The sequence below is a fragment of the Cetorhinus maximus genome, chromosome 11, assembly GCF_964194155.1.
Source record: "Cetorhinus maximus chromosome 11, sCetMax3.hap1.1, whole genome shotgun sequence".
NCBI lineage: Eukaryota > Metazoa > Chordata > Chondrichthyes > Lamniformes > Cetorhinidae > Cetorhinus > Cetorhinus maximus.
The window spans coordinates 11525631-11551594 of NC_135889.1; the positions used below are offsets into that span (position 1 = coordinate 11525631).

General features: G+C 46.7%; 1 protein-coding gene across 11 annotated transcripts in view; it reads right to left on the reverse strand.

Annotated features, from left to right (window-relative positions):
* LOC144686390 (disintegrin and metalloproteinase domain-containing protein 23-like) overlaps window positions 1-25964 on the reverse strand; it is a 198610-nt gene that overhangs the window by 74606 nt on the left and 98040 nt on the right. For all 11 annotated transcript variants that reach the window (XR_013577924.1, XM_078551539.1, XM_078551537.1 and 8 more), the window contains exons 10-14: window positions 23053-23124; window positions 20046-20212; window positions 18535-18619; window positions 11757-11847; window positions 10114-10165 (exon numbers count right to left, since the gene is read on the reverse strand). Coding sequence is in view for 10 of the 11 variants with exons in the window: in XM_078551539.1 (XP_078407665.1) it covers window positions 10114-10165; window positions 11757-11847; window positions 18535-18619; window positions 20046-20212; window positions 23053-23124 (467 nt within the window). In the remaining variant the exon portion in view is untranslated. The remainder of the gene's footprint in view (window positions 1-10113; window positions 10166-11756; window positions 11848-18534; window positions 18620-20045; window positions 20213-23052; window positions 23125-25964) is intronic.

Below are 25964 nucleotides of genomic sequence, written 5' to 3' on the forward strand. Positions count from 1 at the left end.
CCAATGGTCGCATGGTTAAAATTGGAGACATGCGAGAGGCCTGAATAGAGGAGTGCAGAGATCTCGTAAGGTTGCAGGGGGTTATAGATATGGAGGCATCTGAAAGGTGGGATGAAAAGATTAAAATTGAGGTGTTCCAGACTGGGAGCCGAGCACAGAGGTGATAGGCAAATGAGGTTTGGTGTGAGTTAGGATAAGGGAAGCAGAGTTCTGGGTGAAGCCAAGTGCACAGAGGGCGCAAGCTGGGAGACCAACCAGGAAAGTGTTGAAATAATCACATCTAGAGGTAACAAGGGCATGAGGCAGAAGATGAGCTGAGGGAGGGACACAAACATGCTAAAAACGCCACAGAGATGGGAGCTAGTGGAAATGAGTTCCCTAATGTGGGACGTGAACCCATAACCAGCTAGGCAGAATCTTCCAGGAGCGCAGGCCCCAACTCTCCCTCCTCCCCCAACCTGGACAGGTAGCGCTTAGCGCTACCGGCCACGAATGACACCGGGCGGGTGTAAATTGGCCTGCTCCCGCCCGCCATAGGAAAAATCCTGGCCTCTGAGTCAGAGGGGACAGTGCTACCACTGAGCCACAACAGGCATAGCCCAATGTAAATAAAACATAATATCAAGTAATGCTTCATCAATCTCATATTAATCAAAAGAATCACAGATTCCATATATGTCAGCTGTGGCTCAGTTGGCAGCACTCTCACCCGAGAACCAAAAGGTTCTGGGTTCGAAGACCCACTTATGCACAAAAATCACAGTTAATACTCCAGTGTAGTACTGAGGGTGAGGCATTGAGTTGAGGCCTCATGTGAAAGATCTATTATTAGGAAGAAAGGCAGGGGAGCACTCCCTGGTGACTTTGTAGATATTTTTCAGCTATGTTTAAATGGGTCAGCAATCAAAAAGAGTTTGTGCGGTACATGTTTTCAAGCCTATTGGTAAACACTGCCTCCTCAGAGTCTGTTTTCTTTTTCAAGATTGTCGTTAAGGTGCACTTGTTGCCTCCTCACGATTTCAGTGCTGAGAAATTAAAACGACTCAACGAGGCCAAATGGGATGCTTTGCAATTCCAATGACCAGGCTCCTGTTTGTTACAGGAGGAAAGCTGAGAGGCCTCAGCACCTACGTGCCCTCTGAAGTGGTCCAGAGACACGTTGGGTTATTTTGAAATCCAGGCTCCTGCGAAAGAAGATTTGTTTCTTCCCTGCGGAGCCAGTCTACCGATGCCCTCGATTCCTTTCAAGGGCCATCAGCACAAGTAGCCAAGCAGTTTTTCCTCTTTCATCTGAAACCATGCTCAAATCAAAGGGGCACAAAACCAGGACTGACCTGTTTGGACTGCTTGCGAGCACAAACACTCTTTCTTCACATCGTTTTCAATTCTTTCTGGCTTTTTCACAGCTCCCTACCCCCTCCCCAACCACCTCTCCTGAAAGAATGAAGTCTCCCTGGGGGGGTCATTCCATGGGTATTGAAGAATCCATCAATAGGCACCTGTTATAGGGGCCCAGATAGCTCACCCCTAAATCCCCTCTGCACCTCTTGATTCCCCAAATCCCCAATGCTCTCCGCAACCCATCCTCTCTGCACCTCCCAAACCCCAATCCTCCTGGCAGCCCCAAGCACTGATCCCATTTTCTCCCAAAGCCCGCCCCACCCCCCCGGCACCGACAACTGCCACAATCTCCAATCCCCTCTACCCCCTTCAATCAGCTCCCCAATTCCCAATCCCCTCCCCCTAATCTACCCCCACTTCTCAATCCCCTCCCCTCTCTGTATCCCAATGATTCCCAATCAACTCTGCAGGTCCAATGCCTCTGTGTCCCTGATGCCCTCTGACACCTGCTCCCCTCCCTGCCCCCTGTACCTCTAACCCTCCTTCCACTACTTTCTGGAGTGCAGTGCGATCGCATTAGGCTGCAGCTGCATAATTCCCATCCACCTAGCTGCTGGTAAACCTGGTGTTGGCCTCAGACTCTGGACTTGCATGTTCTGCTTTGACCCCCTCCCCGCACTGGTCTGTGGTTTGAACTGCACCTTTCCCCGCTGCTTCCCTTTTTAAAATCGGAGCCTTAATGTCGACAGGTTATTCTAGCGTCCGAGACATCACAGCCAACGTTGGCACTGACCACTTCCACAATACTCACTGTAGTAGTGTGGCCTTGTCGCCTATTTGTAATAGAAAGTTGTCTGCAGGTCAACTGTAAGTGGAACCATTAGGTTTATTTACAGCACAGCCAGCAGCAATTACACATGTGCTTTCAACTCCATCTCTATCTCAACATTGACTGTGGAGGTAGCCCCCGCTGCTAACATATTGGTTTACACAGATCGTGTGATTGTACATCAAGCACTATTCTTAAAGGTACAGTCCAACATTTAACAAAGTCATAATTACTACATTCCTCTCCCTTTAAGTTTGCTGTACATATTGTACTTACAAGTATATTTATCTCATGACATAATATTTACACAGGTCATGAAATTTTACAAGTTCAGTCTTTCAGGTGGTTTCTTGATCCATGTGGAACGTAGTAGCTCCATGACTTCAGATTCTTTTTCAGGAACCACATTCACTGGAACCGCATGAACATCAGATACCTCGGTGGGCACTTGCAGTTCAGTGTCTTCCACTCTGATATAGACATCAGGCATGTCTGTCCTTGGTTGAGCATCTTCAACACGAAACACTGGTTCAGCAATGGTTACAGGTGGAATCGTTTCTTGTTGTATCTCTCTTTTTCTTAAGTGGTCCACATGCTTACGGGTGATCCGGCCTTCCACTTCCACGTGGCACGATAATGGTCCGGCCATTGAACTTACTTTACCCGGTAACCACTTCGGTCCTCCACCGAAATTCTTCCACATACACTGCTTCTCCAATAGTAAATAGTCCCTCACGACTATGTAAGCCATGCGTGGCTTTTTGGTTTCCTTGACTTTTCTCCACCTCCCCCTCCAAATTTGGAAATATTAGGCTAAGCCACGAGCTAAGACAGCGTCTCATCAACAATTCTGCAGGTGTTGCTCCTGTCGTCGTGCCGGAGGGGGGGGGTTTGTTCTGTGGTGAAAAAGAAAGCGTGCAAGCTTGGTCTCCAGCGGATCACCTGTTAACTTCTTCACGTTTGTCTACAGCAACTAGAATTCTTTCCAGGTAAGGCCTTGGAAGTAACTTGTACCTCTTTGATTTTATCTTCAGCATCATCATCTAGCAAACCATTGTGAGGGATTGGAATAACAGCAAAGTAGGCACAGTTTGATCATTTGTTTATTGCCTCCTTCGAGCATTTATAGGTGCTACCAGCCACCATTTTATTGTCTTTTCGGAAACTTCTTCCTTTTTGTCTTCTTCTTTCTTCCACAGAGTGTAGTCTCGTCCTTCATTTTGATTTCACTGTCGGCCAGACTGCTCTCAGGTGAAATCTCATCTTGTCTTAGTTCAGTAGCTGAGTCTCCCAAAACTTCATTATCTGCTCGCCTCTTGGAAATCTCTCCGACTTTTGTTTTCAAAGCCTCTTTGACTTCATTTAGCTGATTCTTCAGCTCTTCTGTCCCTTTTTTGTATTTGTTGGCTGCCTCCTGGAAACTTGAACATTGATGTGTCTTCTCCGCCAACTGGTTCTTCAGTTTGTTCAGAGAGGTGCTGAATTCTTTCTGTTTCTCTTCGTAATTTTCCAGAGGCGCAAACTCTGGAGGGAATTTTGTAGTGTATGAAGGTCTTTCTACAGGTTTTCCTCTTCAATGCGAAGGTTACTCACTTCGTCTTGAACTCTGTCATTCAGCGGGGTCTCCTTGAGTTTCTTCTGCTGTTCTTCCATGTTTTTGTTCGAGATAGACTGCATTTCTTCAGGTTGTTGAGTCCTTACACATTCCTTTTTCATCCCGTTGTGGTCCTTGGATTCTCCAGGCTCTTTCTGCCACACTTTGCCTTGTTCCTTTTTCAAGACATGAACTCTTCCAGCTTCCTGTTGGAATCTCATTGGCCAATCAAGGTTGATTTCCCTTAACCAGTTTCACCCTAAAAGGTTTGGTCCTCCGCCTCTCAACACCATCACTGGTAGCTTTGCCAGTTGGTTTATATAATGGACAGTTACTCTGCTGATACTTTTACTTGGATTTCTTCGCCTGTGTACATTTTCAGATGCTCAAAAATCCAGATGTTTGTTCCAAATTTAACTGGTGTGCAGATGTTTGTTCCAAATTTAACTGATGTTCACCATTATTTAGATATCTGAAGGTATGTTCTCTAATTACAGTAGTGGAAGCTCCTAGATTCTACTTCCATTTTTATTGGTTTACCATTCACTTGCACTGTAACAAATATTGGCTCCGTCTTCCCAACTTTCATGTTAAACAATGAATATATATTAGAATTTGTTGTTTCAGGCTCTTCTACACTGTAGATTTCATTGGGCTTCTTCTGTTGTTTGCAAGCCTGGTTAAATCTCTCTTTGCACTGTTTCATTACACGTCCACTTCTGTGACAAAAGTAACATTCTACTTTTTTAAACTGCCAATCACTAAAAGACTAATTGTTTCCACGTTGATTAAAGTTGTTCTTCAATATAGCTGCTAAATTATTTCTTATTTTTTGGTTAGCGGGGGCTGCTTCCTGCTTCGGGGCGGACTCTCGCTTTCTTGCGCCACTTTCAGCTGGCTGTTCCCACCAGATTTGGAGTGCGGCATCATTTTGTGCCCCTTGTATTGCTTGTGAATCTCTTACAGCGCTCTCCATGGCCAGCGCTATTTCTAACACCTTCTTAAAGTCCAGATTCACTTCAGCCAGCAATCTTCTCTGAATAGTATCTTCTTTAACACACACACTAAACGATCTCTGAGCAAAAACAGAATTACCTGGAAAAACTCAGCAGGTCTGGCAGCATCGGTGGAGAAGAAGGGTCGACGTTTCAAGTCCACATGACCCTTCAACAGAACGATCTCTGACCATGTCATCAGAGTCTCACCAAACTCGCAATGTTCCATTAGTTGCTTCAAATTCACCACATAGCTAGCAATTGTCTCACCTGGGGCTCCATTTCAGCAATTGAACCAGAACCTCTGCATCATGAGCCTCTTTGACCTCATTTAGCTGATTCTTCAGCTCTTCTGTCCCTTTTTTGTATTTGTTGACTGCTTCCTGGAAACTTGAACAATGACGCGTCTTCTCCGCCAACTGGTTCTTCAGTTTGTTCAGAGAGGTGCTGAATTCTTTCTGTTTCTCTTCGTAATTTTCCAGAGGCACAAACTCTGGAGGGAATTTTGTAGCGTATGAAGGTCTTTCAACAGGTTTTCCTCTTCAATGCGAAGGTTACTCACTTCGTCTTGAACTCTGTCATTCAGCAGGGTCTCCTTGAGTTTCTTCTGCTGTTCTTCCATGTTTTTGTTCGAGATAGACTGCATTTCTTCAGGTTGTTGGGTTGAAAATGTCCCTTCACGAGGTCCACCAATTCTCTGAAATTCTTCGAATCTGGGGCATTGGGTGCCGTCAAACTTCAAATCAAACTGTAGGTTTAGCTCTCACAAGTACGCAAGAGGATCGCTCGCCTCTTCTCCTCCCCTGTGATTTTGTTCGCTTGAAGGAATATATACCGAGTCCAATCATCTGTGGCTAGCTCAAAGGAATCAATTCTCCCAAATTGTGCCATTTTGGGTGAGTATATCGTCTGTTATTTTAATGAACGTTGATACTCAAATCGCTGGGTGAGGTACAGTACCCATTCAGATTTATCTTGGTTTATCCTCATCGCCAGTTTGTTGTAATGTGGCCTTGTCATCAATTTGTAATAGAGTTGATCTGCAGACTTTCTAAGTAGAACCATTAGGTTCATTTACAATACAGCCAGCAGCAACTACAAGTGTGCTTTCAACTCCATCTCTATCTCTACAATGACTGTGGAGGTAGCCCACGCTGCTAACACATTGGTTTACACAGATCATGTGATCTTACATCAAGCACTATTCTTAAAGGTACAGCCCAACATTTAACAAAGCCATAATTACTACACTCACCCACTTTCCAGCACAAGTCTACCAGGGCCAAGGTGCAGGATTCTTCAGATGGTGCGGCCTCCCACCCTGCCACCCGAAGAGTCAGCGGGTAACACATTCCCGCTGTTCGCAACACCTCCACATCCATTTAACGCTCTGAGGAGTGGTAATTGGCTGGAGACGGGACTTCCTCCCCTTTCTCGGATGGAAGTCCCACCTCATCTGATTGGCTGCGAGCTCTGTAGTCCCAGCCGCTAGTGGCAGCAGTGGCCAGGGATGGGCCTACAAGCAATCTGCAGGCTCTGGGCTGGATTTTATGGCCGCAAAGCAAGTGGGCCACCCCCCCACCACCCCCACGCCTGCATACATAAAATACGGCGTGATGACGTCGAGTCGGCGATCCGTGTCACCGCACCAATCTCCAATATGACGGAAGGCGGGCTGGCATGGAAATCAGAAGCCATTTTGAAATAATCAGTCAACAACTACTGAGCCCAGTAAAGAGCCAATGATATGCAATTTTTCGTTGCCCGTCCCATTTCTTAGGTGTCGTTGGATGGGGATAAGGTTGGGAGCGCTTTACGCCAGGGGTGAGGCGGCGGCACAGGGCGGAAGGAAAGTTCCTGTCACCATATGAGCCCATATGGCTTCACACAGCAGCAGACTGTGCTGGTGAAAGTGACAGCCTCTGAATGTCTTCTGACTTCCATTCACTCGCTGCCTTGAACCTGCTGGGAGAAACAAGGAGCGGTCGACAAAGCAGGGGGGGGGGCCGATAAATTGGCGGCCACAGCTGACTTCCTGCTCCCAGCATAACCCCTCTGCCGCCTGACGCCCCAGCCCAGCCGCTCGATGGGGCGCGGAGCCCTGCTTCGCACTGGCTACTCGGCCGCCTTCCTGCCGGGCGGCTGCTAATTGGCCATCCGACGCTTGACTCGCCGTGCTGGGACGGTGGGGGGGGAGGGAGCGAGCGAGCAGGGCACTCACTCTTTCTGTACCGCCTCATCGACAACCACAAAACCCAGCCTTCTAACTGCCGGAGTCCAGAACCAGCTCAGTGTGGGCGACGGCTGTGGGGGTTGTGTGGGGGGAAGAGGAGATGCTCATGACATAGAGGGCAAGTGAGTCTGGGTGGGGAGGGGCAGGTTTGATGGAGAGGCCAAGTGGGAGGGAGCAGCCCTCCTTGTGGGAGGTCAGGTGGTGGGGGGTAGTGGTGATGGAGGGCGCCCAATCTGGAAAAGGGGCTCTCTTGATTGAGGTATTTTCCCCCCGCCATACCCGGCTTTGCTGCCCAAGGCCTGAGCAGGATGACCTGCCGAGCGTCCCCCCACCCACCCCTAAGCTCCTTCCGCCAGCCTCAAACCTGAGGGGACTGGCAGGAAGCAGCCCTTAAGTGGCCAATGATTGTGGCCTAAACAGGGGCGAGGGCTGCCAGGCCACCCTAGGCCTCGCCCACCCCATTTAAATTGCGGACAGGGTTGGGACCGGTCCGGAGGATGGTGGAAAAGCCGCCTGGGGGATTTCACAGAGTTTCCCCTGCCTGAAAACCCGCTGTAGGGCCGTAAAGTTCTGCCCAGGTGCCCTGGTGGCACTGAATCCCTTTTCTGCTGAAGAAACCCAAGTCCTGAGTTGAGAGGACAGATTCACTTTGGCCAACTTAACACAGTCAAGGGATCAAACAATTCTTGGTCTGGTTGCTTCAACCCTACAACTAGTGGTGCCTTTTCCCACTGGGCCACTGAAGGGGGTGGGGAACTTGCTTATTTTATTTTCCTGCACTTTATTGATCAATGGCAAACACACACTCAAGTTGTTCACAGATGGCAATCACAGGATTGTACAGCACAGGAAGCCACTCAGCCCATTGACTGCATTAACCAATCAGTAAGAGAGGGTGGGGTATATGGCAGTAAGAAAGGCATCATCTCCAGTGCTTACCTCAGTGTTCATTGAAGCTTGCGTTACCTCATTGTGTGTAAATTCAAGTTTTAGCTCAAACTACAAAAAATCATGCAGAGTGGCCTCTGGAGGCACTGCCATTGGGAATGAGGGGAGGTATCTAGATTGTAGCATACGGCTACAATTCCACTCAATATCACACTGTCCACCGAGCAACTGTAGCAGAAACTATCGAGGAGCCGGTGAGGCCACACATAGAGGACTGTGCACAGTTCTGGTCTCCATGTTACACGTGGAGGACTGTGCACAGTTCTGGTCTCCATGTTACACATAGAGGACTGTGCACAGTTCTGGTCTCCATGTTACACATAGAGGGCTGTGCACAGTTCTGGTCTCCATGTTACACGTGGAGGACTGTGCACAGTTCTGGTCTCCATGTTACACATAGAGGGCTGTGCACAGTTCTGGTCTCCATGTTACACATAGAGGACTGTGCACAGTTCTGGTCTCCATGTTACACGTGGAGGACTGTGCACAGTTCTGGTCTCCATGTTACACATAGAGGACTGTGCACAGTTCTGGTCTCCATGTTACACGTGGAGGACTGTGCACAGTTCTGGTCTCCATGTTACACGTGGAGGACTGTGCACAGTTCTGGTCTCCATGTTACACATAGAGGACTGTGCACAGTTCTGGTCTCCATGTTACACATAGAGGACTGTGCACAGTTCTGGTCTCCATGTTACACGTGGAGGACTGTGCACAGTTCTGGTCTCCATGTTACACGTGGAGGACTGTGCACAGTTCTGGTCTCCATGTTACACAGAGAGGGCTGTGCACAGTTCTGGTCTCCATGTTACACAGAGAGGGCTGTGCACAGTTCTGGTCTCCATGTTACACAGAGAGGACTGTGCACAGTTCTGGTCTCCATGTTACACGTGGAGGACTGTGCACAGTTCTGGTCTCCATGTTATACGTGGAGGACTGTGCACAGTTCTGGTCTCCATGTTACACATAGAGGACTGTGCACAGTTCTGGTCTCCATGTTACACAGAGAGGACTGTGCACAGTTCTGGTCTCCATGTTACACATAGAGGACTGTGCACAGTTCTGGTCTCCATGTTATACGTGGAGGACTGTCCACAGTTCTGGTCTCCATGTTACACATAGAGGACTGTGCACAGTTCTGGTCTCCATGTTACACATAGAGGACTGTGCACAGTTCTGGTCTCCATGTTACACATAGAGGACTGTGCACAGGTCTGGTCTCCATGTTACACGTGGAGGACTGTGCACAGTTCTGGTCTCCATGTTACACATAGAGGACTGTGCACAGTTCTGGTCTCCATGTTACACATAGAGGACTGTGCACAGTTCTGGTCTCCATGTTACACGTGGAGGACTGTGCACAGTTCTGGTCTCCATGTTACACATAGAGGACTGTGCACAGTTCTGGTCTCCATGTTACACATAGAGGACTGTGCACAGTTCTGGTCTCCATGTTACACATAGAGGACTGTGCACAGTTCTGGTCTCCATGTTACACGTGGAGGACTGTGCACAGTTCTGGTCTCCATGTTACACATAGAGGACTGTGCACAGTTCTGGTCTCCATGTTACACATAGAGGACTGTGCACAGTTCTGGTCTCCATGTTACACATAGAGGACTGTGCACAGTTCTGGTCTCCATGTTACACATAGAGGACTGTGCACAGTTCTGGTCTCCATGTCACAAAAAGGATGCAGAGGCGCTGCAGAAGATGCCAAAGAGATTAACAAGAATGATACCAGGTTAGAACGATCAGGGAAGACTGAACCAGATGGGGTGCTTTTCTTCAGGAAAGAGAAGACTGAGAGATGGTGTCATGGAGGTTCTCAAAATTATGAAAGATTTGATAGGTGGAGTGAACAGAGGATGTTTACACGTGTGGAGGAAACCAAGTCTCGGTCATAAATGTAATAAGGAAATAGGAATTCAAGAGAAACTCCTTTACCCAGAGAGAGGTAAGAATGTGGAACTTGTTACCACAGGAAGTAGTTGAAGCGAATAGCATATATGTACTTAAGCGGCAGCTACATAAGTACAGGCAGCAGGAAGGCATGGAAGTTTATATTGAGCTGAACTAGAGTGAACAGGGGCTCATCCAGAGCATAAACATCGTCATAGCCCTGTGGGGACAAAGGGCCTGTTTCTGTAATGTAAATTCAATGCAATCATACCCTGTATCCTCCATGATGCATCCCGCCAACGAGCCCGGACACTCGCATTCCTCTGGAAAAAAAAGGAAGTCCATCGTCAGTCTTGAGGCCAAATTTGTTGGCTTATCACAGTGTTAAAATTGAGTCCCTTTTGGGGTGCACCTCAGAGCCCTCCTGCTGTATTTGGGGATGTATTGGCATTAAAGAGTGTCACTGGGAAAAAGAGTAGGGCCCACATGCCCCCACCGCAAACTGTACTCCCCTCGTTGAAGCTAATCCCAACATCTCAGCCCTCCTCAGGGCGAGAGGTGTGAACTGGGGCTCAGCATTTGAATCTGGCTCAGGCTGGGCAGAACGGAGCTTCCTGAGGCATTACAATGCCACTTACACAGGGTTAATTCAGAATTGCAGCTAAGACATTGCTTCCTAGCCAAGAGGAACAGGCTTAAAGGGACGTTGATGATTGGCAAACCAGTGGGAGATCCCAGGAGGAACCTTGGAGTAATGCTCCCGCTAAGCAGCGAATGTGCAGTGCCCCGCCAGCCTTGTTTTGTGTTAAATGCCACGTTATGTGCAAACGCATAAAAAAATTTAAAGTGACCACGCACTGAAAGTACTGGTTGTGCACAGCAACAATGTTTTTAAAGGAACCTTGCCCTTCAGCACAGGAAATTAAGGGGTGATCTCATTGAGATGCTTAAGGTGATTAAATAATCTGATAGTTTTCCTACATCTACCCAATTTCCTGGCTTGCAATTTAAGGTAATGCCCCCTTGTTCTGGACTCCCCCACCAGAGCCAGGCCATTCAGGAAGCATTTCTTCACACAAAGGGTCACTGGGTCAAAATCCTGGAACTCCCTCCCTATTAGCACTGTGGGTGTACCCACACCACATGGACTGCAGCGGTTCAAGAAGGCAGCTCACCACCACCTTCTCAAGGGCAACTAGGGATGGGCAATAAATGCTGGCCCAGCCAGCGAAACCCACAGACCATGAACGAATGAAAAAAAAAAATCTGGAACCCTCTCCACCAATAGGCTGTTGAGGCTGGGGAGCCAATTGAAATTTTCCAAACTGAGATTGATACATTTTTGCTGGGGAAGGGGGTTAAGGGTTACGGAACCAAGGCAGATAAGAGATCTCGGAGGGGACTGTGGAAAGAGGGAGGGGCACGAGGACATGCAGAAATTTGAACATTAGAGTGAGAATTTCAGTGCCATGGACAATAGTGTCACAAGCAATGTGGGACTTGTATACCCACCAGGTCATCTGTTGTCTCTCCCCGTCCCCTCCCAACACCTTCCCGGCATTTTAGGATTAAAATGGCTGACACCAACCATTGGACACTTGGTAGTAAGTGTTTCTTATGTATGTGATCAGTGACAAAAAAAGGAATGGCATGGCCATCAAGAGAAGGGCCAAGGTCCAAATCACTCCGATGGGTCTCCATGCCACTGCCCTGCAGACACTGAAATAAACTGGTGCACAAGCTGCAACATTGCTTACGAGACCTTACAGTCAAGGTTATGGATCTCATTGTCAGGAGCTTGGGCAGGGGGAAAGGGGACTCCCTCACCGAATGTGTGTTGGTGTGATTACAACACTCTCCGCCATTCACCTCACTTTTAGGAGCACATGCCCAGACAATATTAACAGTACTTACTTTTCCTCTTTGACTCAGACTCCCACTGTATGCCCAGGTTCTGTGCAAGGCTCTGCCCCAGCACAATAGTCGTCAACCACACTTGACCATACTGGGTTTAAAATAAGGAAGATACGAATTAGTTAAATAAAAAGATGGAACATGCTGCAGCTGAGTTGCTGGTTTAGCAAACGGGGTCCGTACTGACTCTAAGTGTAATGGAAATGAACCACAAAGGGAGTTCAGACAGGCCCAAGTTCTCCAGCTTAGAAGGAAGGTGGTTATGAGGGGATGTACATATAAAATATTATGTGGTTCAGACAGTGTATTACTTCAAATGAACCCAGGTCAGTGGGGCCAAAGCACAGCAATGATTAAAGTGATAAACAATTGCAGTAACCTGCTGTGTAAAGTGGTAATATCAGACGTATTTAAAATTTGGCCTAGATTCTATTAGGGCCTGTTAGCGTGGAAGCTGGTTAAACTTTGGAGAGTTAGGTTGGGAGAAGGATGGGTTTATAGAATCGTAGAATGGTTACAGCACAGAAGGAGGCTATTCGGCCCGTCTTGTCCATGTTGGCTCCCTGTCAGAGCAACTCAGTGAGTCCCACTCTCCCGCCTTTTCCCAGTAGACCTGCAATTTTTTTTCTCTCTCTTCAGATAACCATCCAATTCCATTCTGAAAGCCGCAGTTGAATCTGCTTCCAACGCACACTCAGGCAGTGCATTCGGGATTGTAACCACTCGCTGAGTTTTAAAAAAAGCATTTTCCTGGGTTTTTCTTCAAATCATTGTTGGTTCTTTTGCCAATCACCTTAGATCGGTGGCCTCCGGTTCCTGGCCCTTCTGCCAAGGGGGAACAGTTTCTCCCTATCTACTCTGTTCAGACCCCTCATGATTTTGAACACCTCGGTCAAATAAACATTTTCTCTAAACCCTCTCTTCTTGAAGGAAAATAGCCCCAGCTTCTCCAATCTGTCCTCAAAACTGAAGTTCATCTTCCCCGGAACCATTCTTGTAGATCTTTTCTCCTGTGCTGTAGGTAACTCTATGGCTCTCCAAGGCCTTCACATCCTTCTAAAGTGTGGTGTCCAGAATTGGACACATTACTCCAGCTGAGGCCGAACCAGAGTTTTCTAATGGTTCATCATAACATTTGCATGCCCTATGTTTCTGCTTATAAAGTCAGGAGAGCTAGGGTACTAGAGGAACGGAGTTTGATGGGAGAGGCAGCCTGTGTATGTCATCAGTTTAACACATGGGCCGGGATTTTTCATGCCCGCCGGCGTCAGGCGTGTTCGATGGCGTGAGTGGGCAAGATAGCGCGATGGGTTTCACGACAGCGTGAAACCGGTTCGCGATCGTCCACTAGGCCCCCGCGTTCTCCACCATCAGAGGTCAGGAACCTCATTGTAATACACTTGCATATCATTATTAGGCCAGCCCACCGGAATCATTCTCCATGCCCCTCCCCCCTCCCCGGCCCCCGCTGGATAGTCCGCCCACATCGGCGGGAAAACAGGTCCATGTGTTTCACAACAGCACAGAAGCGATGTGCACTGGCGGGCTGTACCTCGCTCGGGACTTTGAGGTTTGTTTGCCTACCTTGCTTCGGTTGGCACTCGCAGTCATCAGCGCCAGGCTTCACGGACAGCACCACCTCACTCTCAGGGGGGCTCACAGCAGGCCTCTACCTACCAGGTCAGCTACATGTGCGTGGATGTTCAATGGCTACAGGGCTAGGGCTTGCTTGGGGAAGGGGGAGAAGTGGCCCTCAGGCGATGGTGAGAGCTGTACTGGGGCAGGAGGGTAACCCAGGGTGTGTGTGTGTGTGTGTGAATATTTAATACCTAGTCCTGCGTTCACGTATGCGCGGATGTGGTAAATAAGATAGAGTTGTTGGTGGAGATAGCCACATGGAAATATGATGTTGTGGCTATAATGGAGACTTGACTCAAATAAGGGCAGGACTAGGTATTAAATATTCCTGGATACAAAGTGTTCAGGAAAGGAGAAGGGGTGGTGGTATTAACTAAGGAGAACATTGCAGTGCTGGAGAGAGAGGATATCCCAGAGGGGTCAAGGACAGAATCTATTTGGCTTGAGCTAAAGAATGAAAAAGGTGTAATTACATTGCTCAGTGTAGTCTACAGGCCACCAACTATTGGGAAATATGTAGAGGAACAAATTTGCAAGGAAATTAGAGGAGTACAAGAGTTATAGAGTAGTAAGAATGGGATCTTTAATTATCCAAATATAAACTGGGATAGTAGCAGTTTAAAAAGTAGAGAGGGGAAAGAGTTCCGAGAGTGTGGTGAGGAGAATGTTCTACAGCAGCATGTTTCTGATGCGGCAAGGAGGTACTGCTAGACCTGGTTCTTGGGAAAGAGGTGGGCCAAATGGATCAAGTATCAGTACGGGAACATTTAGGGGACAGTGATCATTGTATCAGAAGGTTTAGGTTGGCTATGGAAACTGACAAGGAACAATCCAGATTAGGAATAATTAACTGGGGGAAAGCCAACTTTGATGGGGTAAGAATGGATTTGACCCAGATAAACTGGAATCAAAGGTTGGCAGGCAAAACTGAAACTGAACAATGGGCTGCCTTTAAAGAAGAGATAGTTCAGGCACAGCCAAGGTATATACCCACGAAGGGGAAAGGTAGGGCAAGCAAAGCCAGAGCTCCCTGGATGACAGAAGAGAATGAGATAACAATGAAGAAGAAAAAGTGTGCCTATGACTGATGTCAGGTACATAACACAACTGAGAACCAGGCTGAATGTAGAATGTTCAGAGGGGAAATGAAAAAGCAAATAAGAGAAGCTAAGAGAGAGTATGGAAAGAGACTGAAGTTAACATAAGAGGGAATCCCAAAGTTTTCTATATGCATATAAATAGTTAAAAAGTGGTAAAAGAGGGAGCGGGGCCAATTAGGGCCCAAAAAGGGGATTTACACGTGGAGGCATGGGGCATGGCTGAGGTATTAAATGACTAATTTGCATCAGTCTTTACCAAGAAAGAAGATGCTATGCAAGTCATGGTGAAAGAGGTGGTAATTCTGACACTCGAAGGGCTTAAAACTGATAAGATGGTGTTATTGGATAGGCTGCCTGTACTTAAAGTTGATAAGACACAAGGAATGGATGAGACGCATCCAAGGATACTGAGTGAAGTGAGAGTGGAAATTGCAGAGACACTGGCCATAGGTTTTCAGTCTTCCTTGGGCTCAGGGGTAGTGGCAGGGGACTGGAGAATTACAAATGTTACACCCTTGTTCAAAAAGGTTGTAGAGATGAGCCCAGAACCTACAGGCCAGTCAGTTTAACTTTGGGGTTGGGGATGTTTCTAGAAATGTTAATTCGGGACAAAATTAATAGTTGCTTGGGAAAATGCATGTTAATTAAGAAAAGCCAGCAAAATGGTTAAGAGCAAATCATGTTTAACTAAGTTACTTGACTTTTTAGATGAGGTAACAGAGAGGGTTGATGAGGGTACTGATGCTGATGTAGTGTACATGGGCGTCCCATAGGCATTTGATAAAGTGCCGCACAACAGATTTCTGAGCAAAGTTAGCGCTCGTGGAATAAAAGGGACAGTAACAACATGGATATGAAATTGATTTTTCAGACTGTAGGAAGGTTTATTGTGGAGTGGCCCAGGGATCGGTGTTAGGACCCTTGCTCTTCCTGATATATATTAACCACCTAGGCCTCGGTGTACAGGGCATAATTTCAAAGTTGCGGGTGTTACAAAACCAGGAAGTGTTGAGAACTGAGGAGGATTGTGTCGAACTTCAAAAGGACATAGATAGGTTGGTGGAATGGGCAGACAAGTGGCAGATGAAATTTAATACAGAGGGGTGCAAAGTGAAAAACACGGAGAGACAATATAAAATAAAGGGTACAATTCTAAAAGGGGGCGCAGGAGCAGGGGGACCTGGGTGCATATGTTGTTACATTTCAGTATATTATGGACTTTCAGTCAATACTTTATATTTTTGGAAACTGAACAAAAAACTGCAAAAGATGGCTGTCCGAGGATCACCTGACTTCTTTTGTGAATTGAAACCACTGCCCTGTTTCAAAAAGGGAACAAAAGAAACCTTCCGGACTGATATTGTATCGATGCCCTTTCCTGAAACTAACTCAAAAGGGTAATTTCAAATTGAATGGGTCATTCAAGCACAAAGACACTGGCTGTCTCAAACTTTCAAGGTGTCATATGACAACACAGGATGTGTGGGAAAAGGACTTTGAAGCTGTAAAAGGTTACATAATGGGAGAGCAATGTTTTCTGTCTGCTTTGAATTTAGCAAAAGCTGTTAGCAGAAAGAGAACTCCATCAAAAGCCATCGAACCAGTTGCAAGTTATCCAAGCAGCCACAGTGCTGTGGGAGGAGTCCCCCAAACCTGTTCCCACTTTTGAGTTCATCTAAGAACCAACCTCCTGGAAAGTCGACTATAAGAAATCTCGCAGCTTAATGGGAATCCTTCGCTTTACCAGACTTTCACTTCAACTTGAAAGCATCACCTCCAAATAAAAAACTACAGGCCTGCCATGAAAGAGACTGAGATAATTATAACTTGCAACCGTATTGTTTTTACCTTCACCTGTATATAATCTTTGTGTGTGAGAGAGCGTGTGTGTGAGACAAGTGAGTGAGATGTCATTTTTTAAATTCCAGGGCAAGTGTGTGATAATAAATAACCTTTATTTTTAAACTCGCAAAAAGCTTGCTGCTGGAAATTATTTAATTGGGATTCTCACCCTGACGGTAAGAAAACACGCCCCTCTTACACAAACATACTGATCACGGGCAGTGAAAGGGAAAAACACACATTCTGTCCATGACAATGTGCATAAATCATTGAAGGTGGCAGGTCAGGTTGAGAGCGCAGTTAATAAAGCATGTAGCATCCTGGCCTTTATCAATAGGGGTATAGAGTACAAAGGGAAGGAAATTATGTTAAACCTGTATAAAACACTGGTTCAGCCTCAACTGGAGTGTTGCGTCCAGTACTGGGCACCACACTTTAGGAAGGATGTGAATGCTTTAGAGAGGTTGCAGAAAAGATTCATAAGAATGGTTCCAGGAATGACGAACTTCAGTTACGTGGATAGATTGGAGAAGTTGGGAATGTTCTCCATGGAGAAGAGAAGGTTGAGAGGAGATTTGATTGAGGCATTCAAAATCATGAGGTGTCTGGACAGAGTAGATAGGGAAAAACTGTCCCCATTGGTAGAAGGATTGAGAACAAGAGGGCACAGATTTATGGTAATTGGCAAAAGAAGCAATGGCGACTTGAGGAAAAACATTTTCACACAGCGAGTAATTAGGAACTGGAATGCACTGCCTGAGTGTGTGGTGGGGACAGGTTCAAACAAGGCATTGAAGAGGGAATTGGATTATTAGCTGAAAAGGAAGAATTTGCAAGGCTACAGGGAGAAGGTATTCAGTGAATTGCTCCTTTAGAGAGCCAGCACAGACACATGGGCCGAATGGCCTCCTTCTGTGCTATAACCATTCTATTTCTATGATTCTATGAAATGGGTTGGGGCAGATTGCATCCGTGTTTTAGTCGCTTTGTGTTCACTGCACAATCTGTCCTTGAGCTTCCCTAATTGGCGGCCAAAGATTGGACACAATAGGAAATGATATTGACACACTGCTACAGGAAGTGTGAGCAGAGGAAGTTTTACCATGCACCTTGTCCTATGCCTGACCTCATGGCAGAGTTGAGGGCTCAACCCTGTCTTTCATTACATCTCCCCTCAGGGTACTTGAAGTCGATTCTAGGATGTACCTTCAATTTGATGAGCATAAAGTTGAGCCAGTTACCACAACATTAGCCAATGTTAATCGGTGGCTAGATACAGATGGGCCTATGGCAACACCATTTGAACCACACGTAATTTCAGTAAAAAATGTCTTGCACACAATACAGAAAAATACAGGGCATCAGAGTTTCCCAGCCAAAACTACCACCCACTCCCCCCCGCGCCCCCCCCCACCCCCCCCCACCCCCAAAACCCCTGTTTACCAAACCCACCCGTCAATATTAAGACTGCAGATTATAAACCAAGTCGTATAACTTGGATTTAAATTGTGTACAGAAAGCAAAATAAAACGAACAAAGGGAATTGAGATAGAAGAGACAGAAATTGTAAAAAAATTGATTTGATTTCCTAGAGTAATTCAATTCTGAAGGAATGAGACACCATACAACTAAAATTAAATTATCAGGGCCAAAGAGGTTGCTTAGCTGTAATTACAACACTGTTAAAAATTCAATTGTGCATGAATGGGCCAGCACTAACTTTTTCTGGTGTTCAGTGGATAATTAGTGAGTAGGTACCACAACTTCATGCCCGTACATTGATTTCAATGCCGAGTTCATCCACAAGATGCTGAGCGCAGCCTGTGGAGGAGCAGGGTAACTTAGATTTCTGCGTTTAACTGCGCATGTGTGGACTCCAGAAGAAGTTTGATTTACTCCATAACATTTGAGCGCCAAAGGCTCAGTTATTCTCAACATTAAATCCAGGTGATTGGTGCAGTTCGGTGGGGAGCTCTTGCCTGCTCATCTTTGAAATAGCGCTGTGGGATCTTTTTGAACTGAGAGGGCAGAAAGTGCCTCGGTTTAATGGTTCGTCTGAAAGACGGCACTTCCAGCAATGCAGCACTCCCTCAGTATTGCTCTGGAGTGTCAGCTTAGATTACAGTCAATGGTGTCAATCAGTAATAGATGTATTAGACAACAGCAAGTGAGCAGAGGGCTTTTCTGGAAAGTCTTACCTCATTCACCCCAACTCCTCGCATCAGTGAGCAAACACCTCCAAAGAAAGCCATGCTGCTCATGCTGCTTTTAAACGTGGTGCCCCTGCTCAAAAATACAAGAAAAACACAAATGCAGCACCATAGGAATGAAAGCAAAACGAACGTAGAATTGACGAGAAACCAGGAAAACATAACTCAATTTTAATTCTGGCTCGATTAAAATGGACGCACGCAGCCTCCTTAAAAGGTTTTGCCAACCAACACACCTCCTGTAAACGGATTGGCTGCCTGCCCCCTTGGCCCACCTCCTTTAAAACCAGGAGGAGGCAGGCTCGAGGCTATTTGGATTCCTGTTTCGGATTTTTTAAGAAGAAAGTAAAAAAGAAAAATTTGCATTTATAAAGCACCATACCCATGCTAGAAGCCACGTATATTCACACACAGGGCACTGTCCTTTGCAGACAGGAGGAACATGTCCACACTTTGCACCTTTTTTTCATCTAAACAAAAGCTTAGGGAACAGTCATTCCCTGGTGCATTCCCCAGGGCAATGCCTTGACCGATCAGAGTCGACCTGCCTGGTTTGAATTTGAACAAATCTGGGCAGTAGGCAGCCATGTTGCATTCTCCATGGCAATGCCTCCACCAATCAGATTCCACTTGTCAACCAATCAGCATTCTCTTCTCATGCAGTATAAATTGTTGTTCACCCCTATTACAGTTTGGTAATTTCTTGCGATGAGCGCAAGCCAAAAGCTTAGATAATAACATGTCTCTTGTTTTCAGCAATACTCAATTATTTATTTATAAAGTACTAAATTTCGATTTAAGATGCTGCCTCCAGTGAGGGAGGACATGAGGCTTTAATCGTGCTTATTGTACCTCCATCTTAGACTTAGCAAAGGGATGTTTTTACCCAGCCAGATATTTGAATTTAAGTTATTTTTCCCATGTCTTCACTTCTGGAAGATTTGTTCTCCCAGTCAGCCTTGCACTCTCTGTAACCTCGAGCTCGTCCAAAACTCTGCTGCCTGTGTCCTAACTCGCTCCCAAGTACTGCTTACCCATCACCAATGGGTCCGCTGATCTACACTGGCTCCCAGTCCAGCAATAGCTTGAATTTAAAACTCTCATCCTTGTGTTCCAATCCCCCCCATGGAAGCAATCCTCCCTTATCTCTGTAATCTCGTTCAACCCCACATCCCTCCAAGCAATCTGTGTTCCTCTGATTCTGACTTCCTGTGTATCCCAGATTCCTTTCGTTCCACCATTAGCAGCTGTGCTTTCTAAACTCTGGAATTCCCTCCCTATAGCTCTCCGCCTTCCTTCTCCTCCTTTTAAGACGCCCCCCCCCCCCCCCCCCCCCCCCCCCAAAGGTACCACTTTGACCAAGTTTTGAACCACCAGCTCTAAGATCTCCTTATGGGCTCGGATGTCAAACCTTATCAGATCATGCGCCTGTGAAGCGGGGACGTTTTACTGCATTAAAGGCGCTACATGAATGCAAGTTGTGGTGAAGGTTGACTCACGAGAGCAGTTGGACAGAGTCGGCCTGCTCCCTCACAAACTGTTGCCGGTACTTGGAGAAACTGCGCAGGGCCTGCATCTGGTCCTGGCCCACGTCGATCTTGTCCTTGTCCGACCACGTTTCCACGGCGACCAGGACGACCCTGGTGTTCAGCTGCTCCTTGAATATCTGCAAGACAGGAGGACAGGACAGGTACAGGAGTGGAACACTGGGTAAACAGACAGTTAGCCAATCAGATCAGCAGAAACACAAGGTTAAGCAGGAGACACACATGGGGTAAGAAACTCTATTAGACAAATTACGTTTCCTTCTTAAAGCAGCAGCAAAAATTAAAGGTTCGCCGGTCTTTGTGAGACTTATGGATGCCAATAGGTAGACATTTCTCCAGCCATTACAGGTAGCCAGTGAGAAAACTCACAGGAAGGTAATCTTATCAGGACTGCAGGGCATCCTATAGCACTTTACAGCCTATCAGGTCCTTCTGAAGTGCAGTCACTGTTCTAATATAGGAAATGCGGTAGCCAATTTGTGCACAGAAAGATCCCACCAACAGCAATGAGATGATGACCAGATAATCTGTCCTGGCGACGTTGGGCTGAGGGGTAAATATTCATCGGGAGAAGAGCTCGGCACTGTCTTTAAAGAACAGCAGACAAAGGGTCTTTTATGCCCACCACACAGCGGAGATGGGGCATCTGTTCAGAATCTACAAAAAAAGGCAGCACAGTGCAGCACTCCCTCAGTACTGAATGGACGTGTTGGCCTAGATTCCATGCTCAGGCGTCTGCAATAGGATTCGAACGCACAGCTTTCTGACCCAGAGGTGAGGGTTGGGTTTGAAACACTAGCTGGAGAAGCTGTTTCCTGCCTCAGGGGTTTTGGAGAGGCGGGACATCGAGTTTGGTGGCTGGGGCAATGATCAAGCCGACTGTGTGGGATCTTTCGGTGCTAGAAGCTGGCTGCCGTCCTTCCTACATTATCACAGTGACTCGGTTTTTAAAAGTACTTCAGCGGCTGTAGAGCGCTTTGAGATGCCCCGAGGTTGTGAAAGGTGCTAAATAAATGCAAAATGACATCCAGACTTCCCTATCTGAAAATATTATCCATAAGTCGCCGACAAAAGGAGAGTGAAAAATATAATGGGAATGGGCAGACCACCTTCTTATCCTGCCTCTTACCGGTGGGCACTTTGACCTCGAAACTGCATGGTAAGGAAGGGGTTAACATCCCCCCGCTGAAGCTCCCCTCAGTCCATTTAAAACGAACTGGTTAATATGGTGTTAAAGTGGCAGGTGCAGGAGGAGTTCCATGTAGAAATGTGAACACTGAGAAAGGAACTTCGGGCAGTCTATTACCACGTTTATTACGAGTGTCACAAAACACTATTTCGAAGCACCAATCAGAAAGCGAGAGTCCGATGAACTTTGTTGCGCTTACAGCCTTGAACTATCAAAATTCAACCAGGTACTGAACATTTCTCTGGTTATCAGCCTTATTCATCTCTCTCTCTCTCTCTCTCTCTCGCCCCTTCACTTATCCCCATCTCCCTGCACACTTGCGCCCGCAATGCCCATGAAACCAGGCAGACCTTGACATTTAAAGAGTGATTTGGCTGCTTTGATCCTGAGCTGAATTGAGCTCCATTGTCTCAATTACACATGATGGCCCTCAAACCTAACAATGTGAACATTGAGCACGTGCATCAGCAACAAGGCGGCAGTGTCCTCACATCAAAGACAATCTATTCGGCAAATTAAACTCCTTCGGCTCTTCAGAATTCTGCTGGAAAGCATAAACAGATCCACATAAATGAAAGAGTCGATATTTCACAAAGGGACAGCACCTTCCCTTGCAAAGGCCAGGAGAAGCAACACCATCTTATTGAAAGCAGGGAGGAGCAGGCTCGGGAGCCAAATGTCCCACTCCTGCTCCTTTTTCTTATGTTCCTGTGACACATTTGCCAGACTGGGCCTGCAGCAGATGGTGAGAAACCCAGCACGAGGGAAAATCCTACCTGACCTTGACCGCACCAGTCCACCTGATGCAGGTGCATCTGTCTATATGACAGTATCGGTAGGAGTGACCACCGCACAGTCCTTGTGGAGACAAAGTCAATTGAGGATACCCTCCATCGTGTTGTGTGGCACTACCAACGTGCTGAATGGGATAGATTCAGAAAAGATCTAGCAGCTCAAAACTGGGCATCCATGAGGCACAGGGGGCCCTCAGCAGCTGCAAAATTGTATTCAACCACACTCTGTAACCTCACGGCCTGGCATAGACCCTACTTACCAGGCCACCAAGCCAGGACCAACCCTGGTTCAATGAAGCTCGTAGCAGGGCATGCCAGGAGCAGCACCAGGCATACCTAAAAATGAGGTGCCAACCTGGTGAAGCTACAACACAGGACCGCACAGCAACTCGCCAAGGCTCCTTCGGCAGCACCTTCCAAACCCACAACTCTAACCCTAGAAGGACAAGGGCAATAGATGTATGGGAACACGACCACCTGCAAGTTCCCCTCCGAGTCACACATCACCCTGACTTGGAACTACATGACCGTTCCATCCTGGGACTCCCTCCCTAACAGCACTGTGTGTGTACCTACACCACATGGACTGCAGCGGTTCAAGAAGATGGCTCACCACCACCTTCTCAAGGGCAACTAGGGATGGTCAATAAATGCTGGCCTTGCGATGCTCACATCCCATGAACAAATAAAAAAAATAAGTGTGAAATATGGCTCCCAAATTTCCCAAATTGCAGCAGTGCCTGAGGAACCCGCACCCCCCAGCCTTCCCCCCCGACCCCAACCCGGTTCCCAACAAAGTTTAGGGCTATGAGAGTAAGACTGCACCAAGGTCCAACTTGCCTCACGTTGCCATGTGCCCTTGCGCACCACCATCCAGCATTCCTGACTGAACGTCACACTTCCACGAAGTAGCGGAAAAACAAAAATAACCTTTGAGCCAACACTCATTATCTGGGCAAATTGGATTTCTACTTACAAAGTCTAGCAGGTTAACCACGGACTTGGCAAAGTTGTTGGTGTGAGGCCGGGAAGATCGGTGCCTCTTGTACTGTGAGAGAGAGAAGGTAAAGGAACATCAGTTCCCAGTGAAACCCCAGGTAATGTCCAATAAAAGTCGCAGCCCTGTTCAACAAAGCAGCGAGGGATGAACCCGGCAAATGTAGTGGTTGCGCAAAACGGCCTAAGTGGCTGCACCCCCCTCCATCCCCGGCCCTTGCTGCTGAGGTCCCTCGGCACACCCTCACCCCACGACCCCCATCCTGTGAGTCCCCCCATTTCCTGCCATCGCTCACCTAAGCCTGGGTCCCTCCTCGATCCAGGGCCTCAGGTGGGTGTAGTACCTGCAGCAGCCACTACCTCCCCGGGGGCACTGCTGGGCCCAGAAGAGCCGCCGGCCGATCCTCTCAGCCAGCGGCACTTCCACTCCTGGGGCCCTTGATCACGGGGGAAGGTCCTCTGCTGACCTGTCAGGTGCCCGAGTGGGCCTTCGCTAAAAGAGGTGACAGGGGGATCTCGCCAACTCTCCAGCTGGCAGCCTAGTCTCCCGTCACCTCCAGGCTATTCCGCCCCCTGAAAGGGCTGGTGGAAGCAACTTCAGCGATAACTTTCAGAAGAGAACTGGATAAATATTTGAAAGGGAAACATTTGCAAAGCTACACGGAAGATGCAGGGCAATGGGACAAATTGGATAAACTCTTTCAAAGAGCCAACACAGGAGCAAAGGGCCAAATGGCCTCTTGTGGTGTCTCATTCTCCTCTTCTAGCATGTTCCCAGGAATGAGCTAAGGCTGGAATTGAACCAAGGGGTTCTGATGGTTTATATACATAATGATAGATATCTGGGAGCGAGTTACAGGCTGGAATCCAGTTGAGTGATTATACCCACAGTGAAAGGTAAATGGTAAAGTCATAACTGATGAAGGTTATTCGCAAAATGAAAAACTTTTAGTGGTCTTAAAATGAAAGAACAGATTACATAGAAACATAGAAAATAGGAACAGGAGTAGGCCATTCGGCCCTTCGAGCCTGCTCCGCCATTCAATATGATCATGGCTGATCATCTATCCCAACGCTGTACACCTGCGCTCTGCCCTTGACACCTTTAGAGTCCAGAAATTTATTTCCTTCTTAAATATATTCAGTGACTTGGCCTCCACAACCCTCTGAGGTAGAGAATTCCATAGGTTCATCACTCTCTGAGTGAAGAAGTTTCTCCTCATCTCAGTCCTAAATGGCCTACCCTGTAACCTGAGATTGTGACCCCTTGTTCTAGACCCTCCATCCAGTCTGTCCAGCCCTGTCAGAATTTGATATATTTCAATGAGAAGTCCTCTCAATCTTCTAATCTCCAGTGAATACAGGTCTAGTCGTCCCAACGTCTCCTCATACGACAATCCTGCCATCTCAGGAATCAGTCTGGTGAACCTTCACTGCACTCCCTCTATGGCAAGTATATCCTTTCTTAGGTAAGGAGACCAAAACTGCACACAATACTCCAGGTGTGATCTCATCAAGGCCCTGTACAACTGCACTAAGACATCCTTGCTCCTGTACGCAAGTCCTCTTGCAATGAAGGCCAAGGTAATATTTGCCTTAACTGCTTGCTCTTGCTTTCAGTGACTGGTGTACAAGGACACCCAGGTCCCTTTGTACATCAATATATCCCTATCTATCACCATTTAAGTAATACTCTGCCATTCTGTTTTTCCTACCAAAGTGGATAACTTCACACTTATCCACATTATACTGCATCTGCCATATATTTGCCCACTCACTCAGCCAGTCTAAATCGCCTGGAAGACTCTTAACACCCTCCTCATTGCTCACATTTCTACCAAGTTTCATGTCATCAGCAAATTTGGAAATATTACATTTGGTTCCCTCATCCAAATCATTATTGTGAATAGCTGGGGCCCAAGCACTGATCCCTGCGGTACCCCACTAGTCACTGCCTGCCACTCCGAAAAAGACCCATTTATTCCTACTCTGCTTCCTGTCTGCTAATCAATTCTCAATCCATGCCAATGTATTACCCCCAATCCCATGTGCTTTAATTTTACACACTAAACTCTTATGTGGGACTTTATCAAATCCAATTACACCACATCCACTGCTCCTCCCTTATCTATTCTGCTAGTTACATCCTCAGAAAACTCCAGTAGGTTTGTCAAACATGATTTCCCTTTCATAAATCCATGTTTAGTTTGTCTAATCCCTTTGATATTTTATAAGTGTCCTGTTATCACATCCTTTATCATGGACTCTAGCATTTTCCCTACTACCAATGTTAGGCTAACTGGTCTGTAATTCGCTGTTTCCTCCCTCCCTCCTTTTTTAAATAGTGGGGTTACATTTGCCACCCTCCAATCTGCTGGAACTGTTCTAAAATCTACAGAATTTTGGAAGATGACAACCAACGCATCCACAATTTCCATGGTCACCTCCTCTAGTAGCCTGGGATGTAGATTATCGGGCCCTGGGGATTTATCGACTTTCAATCCCATCAATTTCACCAGCATTATTGTTTTAGTAATACTAGTTTCCTTCAATTCCTCCTTCTCACTAGACCCTTGGTTCTCTAGTATTTCTGGGAAGTTATTTGTGTCTTCCTCCATGAAGACAGAACTATAGTAATTGTTTAATTGCTCTGCCATTTCCTTGTTCTCTACTATAAATTCTGCCATTTCAGACTGTAAGGGACCTACATTTGTCTTCACTAATCTTTCTTTTTACATACTTATAGAAGCTTTTACAGTCTGCTTTTATGTTCCTTGCAAATTTTACTCCCATACTCTATTTTTCCCATCTTAATCAATCTCTTGGTCTTCCTTTGCTGAATTCAAAATGCTCCCAATCCTCAGGCTTGCTACTTTTTCTAGCAACTTTATA